Source organism: Girardinichthys multiradiatus, chromosome 9 (assembly GCF_021462225.1).
Source record: "Girardinichthys multiradiatus isolate DD_20200921_A chromosome 9, DD_fGirMul_XY1, whole genome shotgun sequence".
Lineage (NCBI taxonomy): Eukaryota > Metazoa > Chordata > Actinopteri > Cyprinodontiformes > Goodeidae > Girardinichthys > Girardinichthys multiradiatus.
In genome coordinates, this window is record NC_061802.1 from 9294399 (window position 1) to 9312882 (window position 18484).

The following is an 18484-nucleotide window of genomic DNA, read 5'->3' on the forward strand; positions in this document are numbered from 1 at the left end:
CTCAACTGATGTCGCAGCTCTGACGTCACTGGGAGTATAAACCGGCTGAGATGGAGAGTTTCGTGGCCATTTCCCGCCTGTCACCCAGGACAGCGCAACGGAGGCACATATCTGGAGAGACAAAAGCTCACAGGCGAACTTTTGCTCCACAAGGCCATTCCCAGAAGAGCTTGAAAGCTGGAAATCTGTTTGATGCGAGAAGATCAGAGGATTTATTCACCGATCGAAGACCACGCTGACACCATGCGCAGGTGGAAACCCACAGAGGTTCTATTTCCAAGGAGATGAGTTTTCCTCCTTGTGTAATGCAGTCGACTAATGGTTCATCTTTTCCCCTCCTGGACAGATGAGAAATTACAGTTTTTTTTTCTTTAATTTGATCACGGACGCGTGATCCCCCCCCCTCCTTTTTCTTCAGACCTGATCCCTCTTCAACCGGTGGAGAGCAGAAATCAACTTCAAAGTAATTTTGTTCTTTTCATATGAAACCAGATAGGTGCATTTAGAGGTCTGGGCAGGATGAGGCAGTTAAGGTGATGTAGGATCACCAGTAGTTAATCTCAGGTATTAACTTGTTGCATGCAATACTGATTGAATTATGTTATGCTGAGCTGTGTTTTGATTTGCTGCGCAAGCGCTGCTGAATCGCCCCAAATCTTGACAAAGGGTCATAAACTCTGAGGCGGGAACTCAGTGGAAAATCTCCAGCAATAAAACTGGAGCAAAGAGTGGTCGGGCGAGGCCCAGACCGCAGTTGCTTTGAATGAAAACTTTTAAAAATCCAACTTCTAACTCCTGGCTGATTTGAGATCAGCTGGACAAACATTAACCAGCATGATTCAGCAGCGCTTGCACAGCAAATCAAAACACATCTCAGCATAACATAATTCAATTTATGACCCTTTGTCAAGATTTGGGGCGGTCAGCTGGTAGTGGCTAAAGGGGCGTGGTCCCACCGTTTTATCAGTTGATCGAGACATCAATACCAGGAGGATTTCTCTTTCCATTTAATCCAAATTACACATTTTGTCCATAAAACTACTGGTTTGACCTTCATAGACACTAAATGCGCATACATTTTTCTTTTACTATTATTGTTAGGTAGTCATTTTTATTCCCTTTGTGTAGAATAGTGCTTGTTAGCTAGATGAAGGTTTTTGGACCAGAATAATGGTATATCAGGATTATTTGGCTTCAATAAATCTTCATATATATAATTAAGAGAAGCGTTTGTGTTTATTTCGTGCAAGACTAATTTATCTGTCAAAACAAGGTCAATAATTTGTAATTATTAAAGAGCTTTGAGCCCATATTCACAACACCAGAGGAAATCTCTGATTTCTATTAGTAAGTAATGATTATTGGTTAAGAAATAATTTTTTTTTCAAATTATGATTTTAAATTATAATTCTTGATGAATATTAATTAATCAATAATCATAATCCTTACAGCAGAGATACCATTAGGGAGGGAGTGCTGATATGAATATGTACCTTCAATGCTTCTGTCCAGGAGGGCTTTATGCAGCGCCGTTCAGGATCAACAGAGACAGTCTCTAACTTTTTGTTGAATAAAATCAGAACACAGTCCATAATCCTCATGATCAAATGAGGAGGCTTGGCAAGTTTTCTCACAGTAGCAATGTCAGCTGGTTTGATGGTCTGTAAAACGTGTAAGAGTAACACAATGTTTAAGTTGTAGATATGCAAATAAGTTCAAGTAAACCTGGGCCCACAATTCCCAGTCAGGGAAAGTCTGCGTCAGTCTGCACTAGTTGTGCTCAGTCGGCAGGGAGAATCAGTCCAAGAGTGAGAGAGGATGTGACCCGACTTCAGTTACAGTCAAACAGATATGTTTAAGTTTTTTAAGTCAACATCCAAATCATATTAACTTGTGGATTGCATCTCTTTCAATTTATGTGGAAGTGGCACAGAAATATAGCCTGTCCAATTTGTGACAATATCTTCTATTACGGCCACTTATGTCTGTTCCAGTTTCAAAATGTTCCCCTTGAGTTTCAATGAGATTGATGCATTTAGTTGGCTTAAGTTGTCTGAAAAATCCTGTGCACTTGGAAATTGTGTGATCCAATCTTTCAGTAGTAAAACAAAAACCAGTCTGTTAGTGTGAACACCTAGTATCAAAATCTGTCAAGACTGGGAAAGTCGTGTCGTGAGTCCCCAGCTGAAGTCGCAGAGATCTTACATTCAGTGCAGCTGTAGCTTCTTCCAAAGCTGGCCTGGCTGCCTCCAGTTTTGTCTCAGCTATGGCTTTCTCCTTCTCAATTCCGTCCACAAGTGTCTGGGCTTTGTCCCTCACAACCTGGACCTCATTCTTCACTTTAGTAGCCGCGTCAGCACTAACTGTTACCTCTGCCAAAACCTATTTCAAATCAAAAAACATGTTATGTGCCCCAAAATGTGTCCATTCCAACCCTGGAATATTTTTTATATTAAGTTTTTCATAAACATATATATATATACAGTACAGAGCAAATGTTTGGACACACCTTCTCATTCAAAGAGTTGTCTTTGTTTTCATGACTATGAATATTGTAGCTTCACACTGAAGGCATCTAAACTATGAATTAACACATGTGGAATTATATACTGAACAAAAAAGTGTGAAACAACTGAAAATATGTCTTATATTCTAGGTTCTTCAAAGTAGCCACCTTTTTCTTTGATTACTGCTCCGCACACTCTTGGCATTCTGTTGATGAGCTTCAAGAGGTAGTCACCTGAAATGGTTTTCCAACAGTCTTGAAGGAGTTCCCAGAGATGCTTAGCACTTGTTGACCCTTTTGCATTCACTCTGCGGTCCAGCTCACCCCAAACCATCTCGATTCGGTTCAGGTCCGGTGACTGTGGAGGCCAGGTCACATGGCGCAGCACCCCATCACTCTCCTTCTTGGTCAAATAGCCCTTACACAGCCTGGAGGTGTGTTTGGGGTCATTTTTGTTTCTTTCTGCTCTCGGTGGAGGAGGACTCTTTTTCTCTGTCTCCCGCACCCCTCCCATATCTGCCCTGCTTCAGCTCTGTGTCTTGTCATCTTTTTGGAGCCTCTTTTTGCATATCTTCCAAATTCAATTCTGAGTTATGGATTTGGTCAGCTGGTCTCTCAATGCAATTGATCAAATTTTCTCGACAAGAAGACAGGGTGAAGGAGAGCCCACTTGTCCGGACTGGACGTTTTTCTCTGGATACACAATGGACTCCTGTCAGAAGTGGAAGATTGTGTGTTTGTCGATAATGTCAGTCGAGGATGTGGAAAATATGTATATAATTGGATGTTTGATATTAGGATTTCTGCTTTTTGGAGTCAGCGGTTACCTGGGATATCGAGAAATTCGGAGAATGTCAGCAGCTGTTCTGGCAATTGTGAGGCTGCCTCGCATGTGTGATGAGATCTTCAGAGTGATCAGCACTCAGACTGAGATGTTATGTGAGCTGAATCGCAAACTGGATGTGATCCTTACACAGGATCGCAGGCAAGTTGCGGTTCCTGGACTCAGGGTGAAATGGGATAAATCTTGAAGGAAGTTGTTCGCTCGGATGTGGCAGAAAGACCAGGAATTTGGCTGTTTGGATTTGCCTTTGAGAAGCACCAGCGAGACTCTCAAGGCTAACGGAAAATTAAGAGTCAACCTGACCCAAATAATTATTGTTTTTCTGAATCTGGCTCCACTGCACGGCCTTGATGGCTGGCTATCTTCAACTTCTCCTGGAAGTTATGTAAACATGACGCTCTGCTCCCTCTGCCCCCTCCCTTCCCTGAGGACATCTGTGGACCTGCTCAGAACTTTGTGGCCGGTTGATGAACATTCCAACGAACCATCAAGGACAATGGCCTCTGGGACAGTGCTTCATGGACTTACTTGCACACACTCACTTGCACACACACACATGCTCAAGATAAACATATGCACCCCTCACACCACCTTCACCGTTCCCGGCATGATGTTGTTTTGTAAACTTGTTGCTTCTTTGTGCTGAGGTTATTTTTTGCAATCTCAAACTGTATCCTGCTAAGGATAAAGTGTGAAATATGATATTTTCCCTCTACTTACCTAATGTGGCCTCTTTTATCATCTAGCAAGGGCAGCGCCTGTGAGTGGGCAGCAAAGCCTCGGTGACCCGTCCCCCCCTTGTCTTGTGTTATGATGTATGTTTGGATGGGTTGTACTGGAATTCTAATTTCCCCTCAGGGATCAATAAAGTATCTTTGAATTGAATTGAATTATCCTGTTGAAAAATAAATGATGGTTCAACTAAATGCAAACCGGATGGAATAGCATGCCGCTGCAAGATGTTGTGGTAGCCATGCTGGTTCAGTATACCTTCAATTTTGAATAAATCCCCAACAGTGTCACCAGCAAAGCACCCCCACACCATCACAGCTCCTCCTCCATTCTTCACGGTGGGAACCAGGCATGTAGAGTCCATCCGTTCACCTCTTCTGCGCCGCACAAAGACACAGTGGTTGGAACCAAAGATCTCAAACTTGGACTCATCAGACCAAAGCACAGATTTCCACTGGTCTAATGTCCATTCCTTGTGTTCTTTAACCCAAACAAGTCTCTTCTGCTTGTTGCCTGTCCTCAGCAGTGGTTTCCTAGCAGCTATTTTACCATGAAGGCCTGATTCACACAGTCTCCTCTTAACAGTTGTTCTAGAGATATGTCTGCTGCTAGACCTCTGTGTGGCATTGACCTGTTCTCTAATCTGAGCTGCTGTTAACCTGCGATTTCTGAGTCTGGTGACTCGGATGAACTTATCGTCTGCAGCAGAGACTCTTGGTCTTCCTTTCCTGGGGCGGTCCTCATGTGAGCCAGTTTCTTTGTAGCGCTTGATGGTTTTTGTGACTGCACTTGGGGACACTTTCAAAGTTTTCCCAATTGTTCGGACTGACTGACCTTCATTTCTTAAAGTAATGATGGCCACTCGTTTTTCTTTACTTAGCTGCTTTTTTTTGGCCATAATACAAATTCTAACAGTCTATTCAGTAGGACTATCAGCTGTGTACTGTATCCACCTCCTGCACAACACAACTGATGGTCCCAACCCCATTTATAAGGCTTGAAATCCCACTTATTAAACCTGACAGGGCACACCTGTGAAGTGAAAACCATTTCAGGTGACTACCTCTTGAAGCTCATCAACAGAATGCCAAGAGTGTGCGGAGCAGTAATCAAAGCAAAAGGTGGCTACTTTGAAAAACCTAGAATATAAGACATATTTTCAGTTGTTTCACACTTTTTTGTTCAGTATATAATTCCACATGTGTTAATTCATAGATTTGATGCCTTCAGTGTGAAGCTACAATATTCATAGTCATGAAAATAAAGAAAACTCTTTGAATGAGAAGGTGTGTCCAAACTTTTGCTCTGTACTGTATATATATATATAGGGGCTGTACAATGAAACTGAAACACCTGTCATTTTAGTGTGGGAGGTTTCATGGCTAAATTGGACCAGGCTGGTAGCCAGTCTTCATTGATCACACATTGCACCAGTAAGAGCAGAGTGTGAAGGTTCAATTAGCAGGGTAAGAGCACAGTTTTGCTCAAAATATTGAAATGCACACAACATTATGGGTGACATACCAGAGTTCATAAGAGGACAAATTGTTGGTGCACGTCTTGCTGGCGCATCTGTGACCAAGACAGCAAGTCTTTGTGATGTATCAAGAGCCACGGTATCCAGGGTAATGTCAGCATACCCCCAAGAAGGACGAACCACATCCAACAGGATTAACTGTGGACGCAAGAGGAAGCTGTCTGAAAGGGATGTTCGGGTGCTAACCCGGATTGTATCCAAAAAACATAAAACCACGGCTGCCCAAATCACGGCAGAATTAAATGTGCACCTCAACTCTCCTGTTTCCACCAGAACTGTCCGTCGGGAGCTCCACAGGGTCAATATACACGGCCGGGCTGCTATAGCCAAACCTTTGGTCACTCATGCCAATGCCAAACGTTGGATTCAATGGTGCAAGGAGCGCAAATCTTGGGCTGTGGACAATGTGAAACATGTATTGTTCTCTGATGAGTCCACCTTTACTGTTTTCCCCACATCCGGGAGAGTTACGGTGTGGAGAAACCCCAAAGAAGCGTACCACCCAGACTGTTGCATGCCCAGAGTGAAGCACGGGGGTGGATCAGTGATGGTTTGGGCTGCCATATCATGGCATTCCCTTGGCCCAATACTTGCGCTAGATGGGCGCATCACTGCCAAGGACTACCGAACCATTCTTGAGGACCATGTGCATCCAATGGTTCAAACATTGTATCCTGAAGGCGGTGCCGTGTATCAGGATGACTCTGCACCAATACACACAGCAAGACTGGTGAAAGATTGGTTTGATGAACATGAAAGTGAAGTTGAACATCTCCCATGGCCTGCACAGTCACCAGATCTAAATATTATTGAGCCACTTTGGGGTGTTTTGGAGGAGCGAGTCAGGAAACGTTTTCCTCCACCAGTATCACGTAGTGACCTGACCACTATCCTGCAAGAAGAATGGCTTAAAATCCCTCTGACCACTGTGCAGGACTTGTATATGTCATTCCCAAGACGAATTGACGCTGTATTGGCTGCAAAAGGAGGCCCTACACCATACTAATAAATTATTGTGGTCTAAAAGCAGGTTTCAGTTTCATTGTCCAACCCCTGTATATATATATATATATATATATGTATATATATATATATATATATAAAGAATTCGATATCCATACTTTTACAGTAAAAAGATAAATACAAGTCAAAAACATTTAAGACAGTTGCCTGTCTTCCCAGAAGTGATGTCCCAGGTGATAGAGGGATAATTTTGCCTGTTTAGCCATAGAATCTGGGCACCTTGCAGTAACTTAGTAATGGCTAATAAAGGAAAAAAATCGAGATGATGCAAGGTCAATATCCCAACACCTACCAGGTGGAAATGCTGTACTGGGATCTTTAGACAACAATGCAAAAACAAATATCTGAAACATCTCAATTAACTGTACTAATGTTGCGAAGCAGAGGGTCAAAATCCCTCTGTAGCAATGGGAGAGACAGATTAAATCATACAGAAAAAGACAAATTCAAGTTACTGCTGCTATCAGTGGTTCACCAAACTTTAAGTCAAAGGGTGTACTTAGCCTTTACGATGACTGCATTGACAGGGAAACAGACTAATATGTGCACATTCTTCATGTTTCTGAGCAACAGACTGGCCTGTTCACCATTTACCTCATCTGCTTTGACAGATGCTACAGCCAGCTCTTTTTCCTTTACTTCGAGATATTTTGACAGTTGAGCCACGGACTCACTGGCCTCTCTTAGTTTGCCCAAACCTGGATATAAAAAGAAATTCTTTCTGAGTCTTTTTTTATAAACATTTTGCAGTACATGCAAATCTGATTAAATTAGAATGCCATCAAAACATTCAAAAGGTGAAACAGGTAAAGACTCATTGAAGAAGCATTTTATCTGTGAATTAGTAATAATTACCAGCCTACCCTAGCTTTTGAAATGTCTTACCAACATTCATGCGCTCTGCCAATGTGTTGATGTCGTTGTGCTTTTCACTATATAATGTTTTGTAACCATGTATAAAAGAGAGGTAAGACTTAGGGGTCACGTGAGTTCTTCTGCGGATGCTGAAAAATAAACAACACTTTGAGATCATGCAAGTTTTTGAACAAATATTTCAGAAACATATAAAGTGAATTTGATTTGTATGAATGTAACACCTTTCAAAGTAACTTTCACAAGCATTAGAAACTCTGTCATGGTAAACTCCCATTGTGGTCATCAGTGAAGCCTTGACAGTAGCAGAGCAAACCACTGGGAACTCTGATAAGAAATGGCTGGATACAGCAACCAGGGCCTCACAGGGCCAAGGGCTGTACCAGTCCATTGTACAGCCAGAAATCAAGCCTGGAAACTTCTGACATCTGCACCGAAACTTCTGTCCCACCTACAAAAAAGAAAAAAAACAAATTGCAATAAAATGAAAATAATTTATGTGGTGGTATGATTTAAAGCAATAGGGAAAGCAACAAAAAACAAACCAAAATTGTAAAGATTCTGAAAAGTATGTTGCTTTTAATTAACAAAATATACATTTAACTTACTGGTGAGAAGCAAAGAACAACATGCAGATTCTTTTTTGCTCGTGCTATAAAGTACTCATAAAGGTTGTCAAAAGTTGGTGGAAGGCGAGGAAACTCTTTCTTCATAACCGGAACAAGGTTTTGGGTGATCTCTTGAATCTCATCTTTTGCAAAAAGATTGGAGACCTGCAGACCAGTTCATTTAGAACAAAGTCAACATCACCAGAGCCAAAAAAGCTTACATTTTAGAATCTAAAGTTCTCTTATGAATGCTTTTTCACCTCTCCTGAAGAAAGCACGTTGTTCAGGTGTTCAAGGAAGGATTCATCTTTGATTTCATTGTCAGTAAAAATGAAGGTGATGCCCTGGCCGTCAGCCCCAGCTGTTTTGAACAATAGTTTGAGGTCATCCATGAAATTATTCATGTTGTATGATCTAAATGAAAAGCAAACATCACATATTCAAGAATGAGAGTCCTGCATTTGAGAAGGAAGAAACGAAGGCAGAAAGAAAGGACACAAGGGAGGAAGGATAGACAAAAAAATATGGAAAAAAGGAATACACAAAAGATAAACAAAAACTCCAAAAAGACAGAGAGGGACAAAGCACACAAGCAAGGAAGGACATGATGAAGGAAATAAAGAAAAAGAGGAAGAAGCACTCAACATTTAAATGGATGGGATAAGCAATAGTTCTGGAAATACCCATTTGTTGTCAGGGTGTGACATTTTGGGACTTTGTTTGTGGCTTTGTGTTTGTTTACCTTCTGCTTAGATGTTTCTGTTTTGGGTTTGGTAACCTTGATTATTTAGTTCTTTTGCTCCCTCTACCACCTCCTCGTGTTTTGTTTTCTCTCCTCTTGTTCTTAGTTTTCTTATTTTATACGGTTCTATTATTGTTATTATTATTGTTATTATTATGGTTCTTTGTTCTTGGATTCTTTAGTTTCTCATTTAATATCTCTGTGTTTCTTTATGATAGGTATTTGTTCTCTTTCTTAGTCTAGTTTCTCAGTTCTGTTTCTATAGTTCCAGTCTCCCTTTTTAGGTTGGCTTTAGTTATTGTTTTCTTTTGGTGTGCGCAATTCCTATTTCTCACGTTTTCTGTTTTCCTTTCCTCTTATTTCAGTCAGTGTTGGTTTAGGTTTTGTTTATGGGTTCTTTGTTAATATTTAGGTTGTGGTGTTTCTTCTATTCCCTCTAGTTTTTCAGTTAATGACTTTTCTAGGTTCTTATGTTGCTTTTGATTATTTATTTTCGTACATAGTTTTGCTTAGATCTGTTTCCCTGAGTTTTGTTATTCAGTCCCTTTCTTATAGTCTGTTTTTGTCAGGTTCCCTTTGGCTATGTTATTGTCTAAGCTCCTCTCGTGTTCCCCTTTTCTAGTTTGGTCATCATAGCAACTATTCACATTCCCTCAGTTCTCTACAACCTGGTCCACACCTGATTTCTATCTCCCCTGAATTCCTACCTCTCATTCTCATTGGTCAATCCTCCACTTCCCTCTGTTTATAAGCTCTGTGGTTTTGTTTGTCCTTCGCTGGTTCCTTCTACCCCGTTCCCTACTATGTCTATGCTTTGTTATGGAAACCTATGCTACGTTTTGCTATGAGTTATGCCATGTTTTTGCCAAGATCTATGCTACGTTTTTGTTACGGATTTTTGAAGTAACCGGAAAATAAAGGTAATGCCTTCCTGCAACCTGCTGCTGCCCGGCTCTTGTCTGCACTTTGGTCCGTCTCAACCACAAACCCTGACAATTGTATGGTTCATTATTTGGTTTTTCCGTTTCAAAAATAATGAGTAAAAATGAATAATGAGGCTTTTTTTTAAATGTTTTTTTGTTTTAAAATTAAATTAGAAAAACAACAATTTCAAAAATAAAAAAGGTTGTGTTTTTCTAACTCTAATGGTTAAAAGAAAGACATGCTTTTTTAGTTCACCATTTAGGACCTTTTGTCAGAGCCAGATACTGGCAATGGCTGCACTCGAACACTGCATTGATTACAGAATTTGTGGGAAATTCTGTCCCCCTGATCATACAGCAGCGGTGTTACAAGTACATGTATTTCACCATATAGTGTTTCCACAGAGTTCTTTAGGTTTAGGTATGAGTCCTGTGAGGTTAGGGTTAGTGGATAGCAGACTTGTGAGGAGAATCGGCTTGTGTCAGGCAAGCACACATCCCATGTGAAGCAACAGTGCCTCATGGAGTCTCAATGTACAGATAGAAGGGGAACACATTATTTCATGGGAACAGAATTTTGCATAAGTTCTGTGATCAATGCAGGGATCAAGTGCAGCCATTGCCCCCTACTTTGCGCATGCACACACCGATGATACATCACAAATTTCGTACCACAAAGCCCGTTTATAGAGATGTCCTACTTGTGGAAGTTTCATTTCGCCAAAGTTTCCAATAAGTCTTAATTTATTTTACGTCTTATTTTCCTTAGGTTTTTGTATTACTTCTTGTTTTAAGTTTACATGACAGTGGGCCTGTAAGCATTTTTGTAAATGACTTTAGTTTGATGTCTGTAATATGGTTACTATACTGTAAACCACAAATCACTCTTATTGTTTAGCGTCAACCACATGAATCACAACAAACAGTCTATTTTGCGCTAATAATTATACTACATTTCTATATTTTTGAATATTGATTATTCTGTATCTGTCACTTTATCATTTCAGGTGCAGTGTGACCTATGTCGGTGGATACAGTTTGACTGTGCCAGATATAATAAAGACTGTCACACAAGTTATTTATGGAGAAAGTTTTTGCAGAAATAACCTGTATTTGTAGAAGTCTATTTTAATTTATTTGCAATAAAAGCTTGTCTGATACTGTCTCCTTCTTTCATTCTTCTTCAAGTTAAATATTCTGATGAAGGAATGTCTTGCATCCACAAACATATATTTAACAGGTAGGATATTCTGGTGGTTTTAGAAGCGTTTTAGTCATTCAGATAAATTGTTCCAATGCTACGCATAACTGCTACACTGCCACTTCAATCTCATCACTTGAAGAAGGTTTTCCGATGATTATATTCAACATCAACATTAACCTTTATGGTTTTCGACATGTAACCATGACAGAAGAAATGTTATGTCCTTACTTGGATTTTCTTTTTCCATTTTTATCCAGACCAGGAAAAAAATGAAATCAAATTCCATACTTTTTTCATAGTTTTTCAGGCTATGTAAGAACCCTGAGGCAGTTTTAGTCATTTGCACAAAAGTGTCAGAAGTCCTTAAAGACTGAGTTTGGCAACCTGTCAAGGGTATATCCCACCTCTTGCCTAATGACCGCAGGAGATAGTAACCAGCAAACCAATGCTGCACGGACAAGCTGGTATAGACAATAGATGGATGTCCTAAAGCCAGTGCTTGCAGAATTGGAAATGAAAGCCCCACAAACCATTTTTATGGCACCCCCCCCCCCCCCTCAGTTGAACAAAAGAGGTTAACTTTTTACTGCTTTCACCTGGTTAGTGTGATCTGGAAGACGCTGTATCCAGCTATATATGAGGCCAGGCGAGCAAGACTTTGTTTCCCAGATCCTCCCACACCCACAAGCAGGGCATTTCCATTGTCGGTGCGAATAATTCGTGAAACCTAAAGAAAGGCAACTCTTGATTAGCATGCTTGACATGTATCTCTGATGCTGATTTTAAATCTGACCTTGACTAGGTGAGTCATCGCATCTTTGAAGAAAACCAGATCCAGACTGGAGCCTTTAACAACTTCATTGTGCTGACTCTGATACATCTTCACCTTCTCTGCCAGGAACTTAAAATCTGGCACCTGAGAAATTGTTAGTTCACGACGTTGTTTTTTTCCTTACTATACCACAAGACCAATAGTAAAAACAACTTCATACCATTTCATAAACTTTAGGGGCATCCAAACAGGCTTCATCGTCTTCTTCTCCTGTTGGCTCGGGTACATCTCGGAGGAAATCCACAAAAAATGGCTCTGGATGAAGTCCTTTGACAAGATTTGAATCAATATCTTGGATCACATGACCTATTTTCTCCTCAAACCACTCTTTATCATTCGAGCAAATAAACCTGCAATGAAACCATATCTTAAGACTTTTCTCTACTTTTGGCTTTCAAAAGGGAATCTAGTGAAAGCAAACACACTACCTGTCTGCTATAACCCTTGTACATTCACTCTTAAAAAGAGCCAGTAGAGTGGGAATGTTATGACACTCCTCTGCTTTTATGTTCAACATTCCTTGCCAAATTCTGGACAAATCTCTCAGATTGAAGATGTAGTGAAACTTTGATGGTGTGGGGAGCATTTTTGCCTTTATATGAAAATATTTAGAGTAACATCAGTATTAATGAAATATCTTCCCATATTAAAGGTCAGATCATATTTGAACTACTGACCTTTGTCCACTGCCATAGAATCCTTCCAGCAGGCACTAGACATTTAATCATTTCTGATATAATTTGTTTAAAATTCCTGCATTTGTGAAAATATCCACAGGCAATTGTGCCTAAACAATAAAAAATGGCAAAATGTTAAGTGTCCAAAATAAAATCAGAATAAGGTAAAAATCTAATGAAATCTTTGCCAAAAGCTACCAAAGATCTTGTCAATGGAAGTGTTGGATGGCAGAGTGCAGTTAAAGATTGTAAACTGCCTCTTCAGTCTTTGTGGGATGTCGTTTCTCCCACCACCGGGGTGAATCATGGCAGCCAGAATCTGCACATCCTCAACAGTGGTGAAATCTCCAGGTTTGTCAAGGTTGTACATGCCGCCCATTTCCATCATTTGGCGGACTATCTCGTTGGTGATCTGGTTGGACAATCACATAAAAAAATGCCATTATTCTGAACTGACTTGGCATAAAACAGTAGAAAAGAGGGAAATATTTGTAAGACCTGATCTCCCCATTTGTTGACAATAGGCATATTTATGTCATCAATAAAAACCGTCAGCCGGCGTCCTCCCGGGGGTCCATAGGTGCTGCCAATTCGTTTTTCAATGTAGCTTTCCACTGTTCGCTGAAAGCAGAAATAGAGCAAATGCAGACAAAAAATGAAAAATCCTAACATGTAAAATTCAACCACACTAAACATTTTACATTAGACTTAACCTGAAACATTATGGGTTCTGTTGCAGATGAGAAATTTAAGGACTTGAAGAGGTCTGTCTCAGGATCACATTTTTTTGCGTAGGCCTTGATCATCACTGTCTTTGCTGTGCCTTGTTCACCAATGAGCAGTACGGCCTAAATGCGTAAAATAATGATTACAGCTAGAGCAAGAAAGAATCATTTCATACGGGGAAAAGGGCCTTTAAAAACAACAGGCTTACCTTGCGTTGTTTTGCAATAGTTTCTAGCAAGAAACAGGTTCTTGTGTTATCCACATTTGGCACGAGAATGGAAGTGTAATCGGGAACGTCATCAGTTGGATAGAAATACTCCCCAACGTGATTGTTCCAGTGGCACCATTCACCTGAAACAAAAGTTGCCATCCACATTTAAACTTCACCTGATCATACATTAAAAGGTACCTTAAAGGTGAAACAATTTTTCAGACACAATTAGTATCTACTGTTTCTAGATTACTGGGAAGTTTGTTCTTTTAAACATGCAAAAATCTATGGAAAAGGTTGATAAAGTAGCCTTTAAGGTTGCAGGAAGCTGAAACTAATCCCAGTTGGTACAGGTAAGAGGCGGTAATACTGGTCAAAAAACAGAAAGATACACCCATGCACCCATACCCATTTTACCATGCAAATCACCCAGGGAATAATTAGGCAAAGATGTAGGCAGATCTATGTGGGTGTAAGGGGAATGGTGGTAACCCCCACACCATTATACCACACAACTGAAAACTTATTTTAAATACTCCAGCTTACCATTTGTGTCAACCATGTACTCAAACATAGTCTCTCCTGGCCTTATCTGAGGCAAATCAATACTGATTTCACGACCTCTGATGTACTCTTCTAGTTTGTCCCTATCATCTAATTCCAAAATGGCTCCAATGCTCCACATCAAGCAGAAGACAAAGAGGCGCTCAAGGTGCTTGCTTCCAGCAAAACCCACTATCTCCTTGGTTGGCAGGAAACCCTCCAGTAGATTAACTGACTGAAAGATTAAAAAGAAGTTTACCAAAGTGAGTATAAAGCATTCTTTTAAATTATGTTTTAAATGTTTCTTCTAAATACATGCCTGTGTGATATAGTTGCACTCTAAGAGCTCCATTTTAGGTTTAAGGTTTTGCTTCATATATAAGTAAACATCAGCAAACATCTTGTTATATAGACTCAAAAGGGATTCTGCTTCCTTCGCGTTGCGCTTCTTAGCCCAACCCTATAAAATAAAGAGCTGTTTCAACCAAGCAATCCAAATTTTATATACCATTGTTCCTCTTTTATTTCGTATTATGAAAATACAATTTAAATGATTTGAATAGAGTGACCTGTACCTGGAGTATGGGTTGCCAGCTGAGAGCAGAGGAGCTCATAAAAACCATTCCCACCCGTGAGACGGTAGCAGGAGAGGCATTATCCATGTTGTGCACCTCAAAAACCAACTTGCATGTTGGTGACATAGTGATGCGATCTCCATTAGCGAGGGTCAGTGTTTTGTTATCGTCCAGCACTGAGTTCAGGTTCTCAATCCATATGGCATCAACAGGGCCATCTAAGACAATCCATATGGCTTCCCCTATAAAATGAGTAAGCCAAAATCGATAAAGTCTTTTTATGTCCCCTCAATTACATTCTTCACCAGTGTCATATTCCCATGTAAGTCAGGATACTGTTTGTTCTCACATTTATTTACAATATCAAGTATTTCTTTTTCAGTTGCAGCACTGAGGAAAATGGAGCTGGGATTCATATTTATTATTCTGTTTAAGTTTTGTACAGCATTGAGTGGTTTGGGGATCTCTTTGCATAAATCTGGTCTGACATTTACAAAACAAATTATTCAAAATGTTAGCCATTTCATTCATGTTGTACTTTTCAATATCTTTATCAGTGAAATAATTCGAATGTTCATGTTCAAAGAGTAAAACAATACTGAGCTTCAGGAGATCTGGTATTGTTTTTTCAGAGAATAATTTGTAACATTTTAGATTAGGTTTGAAGTATTTGTGTTACAAACCCTTCTTGGCTTTGAGCGATCTCCTCCATAGTGTTGAAAAGATTCCATCTGTCCAATCATTGGTGGCTGCATCCAAGCGGCCAAACATCTGGGGAGCAGTTATTGCCTTGGGGTTCATGCGCATTTCTCTGTGTGGGGTTCCACATTCAGTCATTGACTTCATGAGAATGTTGATAGATGCGGTCTTCCCAGCTCCACTTGGGCCCAAAGCCATTAGTCCATGGCGCACCTGTGCTGTCTCATACAACTAATATGAACATTTAAAGCAACATTTTAGGATGAAACGTAAAAAAATGCTCATTTTATATAACAAAGGATAAACAATCTGAGGTACCTGTACAAGCTTCAGATTCCAAGGTGGGTGGTTGACAAGACCTGCTAGCTCAACTTGATTGGCAACAGCGGCTTGGAGTTCCACATATGTACTTCCATCCAGCTGGATACCAGGGAACAGGTCATTGATAAGACTAAGGAAGAGGGGTTCATCCTCATCCACCTGAAAAATAAGGACATATTAATATGCGCAGGACTGAATCTGTGCATGAAATATATGCACAATACAACACAAATCAAAGAAACATCCCTTATAGTCCCAACAAACCCTTGGAGTCATACCAGTTTGGAGAGATTCATGTCACGCAGTACCCTCATAACAATGCTGGACTCTGTGTCATCAGGTCGAACTCTTTTGCAAGCCCCAAGTGTTCTTAACACAGACAAGATATTCCTTAGTCCAAAGTCATAGTGGACCTGACAAGGAGGAGAGTGTGTGTCTAAAACAGGCCAATTATCATATAAAAAAGTGTAATTATGGACAAGTTACAAGGTGCCCACCTGTTTTGTAAGCTGCTCCTCACACAGCTTGTAAAGAACAAAGAATTTCTGGGCTAAAATAACATTGTCATTGAATCCACAGCTGGCTAGTTTTACTCTCATGATGATCTGTGAAACAAAACAGTAAAGAGGAGGTTTTTTTTTATCAAACAGGAGGAGAACTAGTTCTGTCAGAACACTCCTAACCCACCTGCCTGTCTGGTACCATCATTGACACTGTCCTGAACTGCACTTTTAAGTTTTCAGGAAGCTCCTGACGACCAGCATATCCCGGGTTCTAAACAGAGAGATCCCTTTTTTTTTGCAAATACTGTATGGTAAAGACTTTTCATCTAATCTTAAGCTCATTCTTACCATAGTGATAAACAGCCCAAACTCTGGATTCAGATCCACAAGGTCTCCATCAGTAAAAATGAAAGTGCTTTTATGTTTCTTACGTGCCGACAATACAATAGAGATCTGTTGAGCAGCAACAGAAAGGACTGGCAAATCTATTCTGTTGAACTCATCAAAGCAGCCCCAGGAACCTGACTGTGCAAGGCCTGAAAACAGGATAATTGACATGAATTAAATTTCAACAGTATTGCTTGATTAATTCTTTAAATTTTCTAAGGTACCTTTATATATTCTGCCAAGTCCTCTGAAGTCCATCTGGTCTGAGCAGTTAAAAACCACAACGTACTTGCCCAGGCAGCGACCCATATCTTTAGTAGTTTCAGTTTTACCGGTGCCGGCTGGACCAGCAGGAGCTCCTCCCATGCTCATGCCTAGAGCCTGGGCCAATGTGATATAACACCTAGGCAGGCGATAGGCAGCTTTTAGATGAAACAAAGAAAGAAAAATGTATTTTTTGAAAGTAGCTTAACACAATCAATCTTCTTTTCTTGCCTGTCAGTCAAAGGGGTGATGACCAGACGATCGGTACAGCCCAGAAACTCATTCTGATAAAGGAAGTCAACATTGGTAATTGACACAATGACTTTGTCAATACTCTCCTTGAAGTAAAACCTGCTCTGCTTAAGCCATTCGAAATCGTTGATACATTTTACACGCTTCTTCACCTGGACACAATGTAGGAAATACAGCTGGATGTGACACAAAACAAGAAAAAACTGTTGATATTAAGAATTGTTCAAAGAACTTACTAAGTCATTAAAAATATCACTTTGGTGTACATGAATTGTGACAAGCGTCTCATACTTGACCCGATCAAATTTGCTGAGGTCACAGGTGGTTTGTTTAATTAGCACACTGAGCAGTTTGAGAAATTTCATCTTCATAAAGACCATAATCTCTTTGTCCATTTCAGCATTTTGTAGGGCTTCTTCTGCATCTCTTGTCCAAAGCATCTGGATTCCAAGCAGGCCAACCTTAGAGCAAGATTAAAGGAGTGCACAAAAAAAATATATTTTAATAAGTGCACACATTACTATAAAAACACAAAGTCTCCAAGCATATTTTCATGACCAAAACACGGATGAAGTAAACAATGGAAGTACATTATTGATGCTAGATTAAATACGTTTTGTTGAGGACCATTTAAAACAAGCCTAACGCAACTTCAGCATTAGGCTTGGACTATTTTGTGTTTTGTTTCAAAAAGGTATGGCTGCTTTACTGTACAGTGTGGCTATTGAGATCAGCATTGAAGTTATTTGCTGTTTAAGCATCTACAAGTACATGCAATGGAAGCAACGGAAAAACTCCATTAAAATGCAATTAAATGCAAGATAAAATCACACAATATCGTAATATATAATATAATAATAATATAACATAACATAATGCAAACATAATCTTGACCTGATATCTAATGACTCATCAAAAGCCTACAGTGGTAAGTTCTTAAATAAATTGTGGCTTGAGCAAGTCCCTCTTTCAGCTGGTCTTGGCAGAAAGCCACATCGTCCGTACCAAAAACCCACCACTGGTAGCCTGATATTTCGAATAAACCTGTTAAATCATTCAATACTTTTCAGAAGCAGCCTCTTCATCGTCTTCTGACCTGTGCTTGGTAGTTATCAAGAAAAGTAAGTAGATCAAAATCTTCATCGTTTATCTCCCAGTCTGAAGATCTGATGACAGAGTGCAACGAGGCCTGCTGTTGCTGCAACAGCTCGCCAAGCCAGAGTTCCACTGGTCCCTGAGCCATGACAGGGCTGTCCAGCTAAAATCATCAAAAATGTTTATGCAATTGTACGTATACTATGTGATCACAGATAAAAAGCTTTAAGTCAGATACAAATACATTTTTACATAAGCCACAATGTGATTAAATCATGGTACTTTTTACAATACATTTCTTTAGGTTCCAAAGTAGTCAACAAAATGGACACTAATGTGGATTCAAGTCATCTTTGCATTTGCAAAAATGATAAAAATAAATCTCTGAAACTTCATGAATAAAGCTG

At 39.9% G+C, this 18484-nt stretch overlaps 1 protein-coding gene across 3 annotated transcripts in view; it reads right to left on the minus strand.

The window, feature by feature from the left end:
• LOC124874372 (dynein axonemal heavy chain 8-like) overlaps positions 1–18484 on the minus strand; it is a 71021-nt gene that overhangs the window by 16490 nt on the left and 36047 nt on the right. For all 3 annotated transcript variants that reach the window (XR_007039784.1, XM_047375713.1, XM_047375712.1), the window contains 29 exons: positions 18079–18240; positions 17219–17443; positions 16962–17134; positions 16691–16869; positions 16428–16615; positions 16264–16350; positions 16074–16181; positions 15855–15989; positions 15574–15735; positions 15240–15486; positions 14557–14798; positions 14301–14441; positions 13985–14216; positions 13436–13578; positions 13215–13349; positions 13000–13122; positions 12700–12913; positions 12502–12611; positions 12253–12416; positions 11985–12174; positions 11786–11908; positions 11589–11719; positions 8384–8537; positions 8124–8288; positions 7740–7966; positions 7528–7646; positions 7237–7340; positions 2206–2382; positions 1494–1661 (listed from right to left, as the gene is read on the minus strand). Coding sequence is in view for 2 of the 3 variants with exons in the window: in XM_047375713.1 (XP_047231669.1) it covers positions 1494–1661; positions 2206–2382; positions 7237–7340; positions 7528–7646; positions 7740–7966; positions 8124–8288; positions 8384–8537; positions 11589–11719; positions 11786–11908; positions 11985–12174; positions 12253–12416; positions 12502–12611; positions 12700–12913; positions 13000–13122; positions 13215–13349; positions 13436–13578; positions 13985–14216; positions 14301–14441; positions 14557–14798; positions 15240–15486; positions 15574–15735; positions 15855–15989; positions 16074–16181; positions 16264–16350; positions 16428–16615; positions 16691–16869; positions 16962–17134; positions 17219–17443; positions 18079–18240 (4728 nt within the window). In the remaining variant the exon portion in view is untranslated. The remainder of the gene's footprint in view (positions 1–1493; positions 1662–2205; positions 2383–7236; positions 7341–7527; positions 7647–7739; positions 7967–8123; positions 8289–8383; positions 8538–11588; positions 11720–11785; positions 11909–11984; positions 12175–12252; positions 12417–12501; positions 12612–12699; positions 12914–12999; positions 13123–13214; positions 13350–13435; positions 13579–13984; positions 14217–14300; positions 14442–14556; positions 14799–15239; positions 15487–15573; positions 15736–15854; positions 15990–16073; positions 16182–16263; positions 16351–16427; positions 16616–16690; positions 16870–16961; positions 17135–17218; positions 17444–18078; positions 18241–18484) is intronic.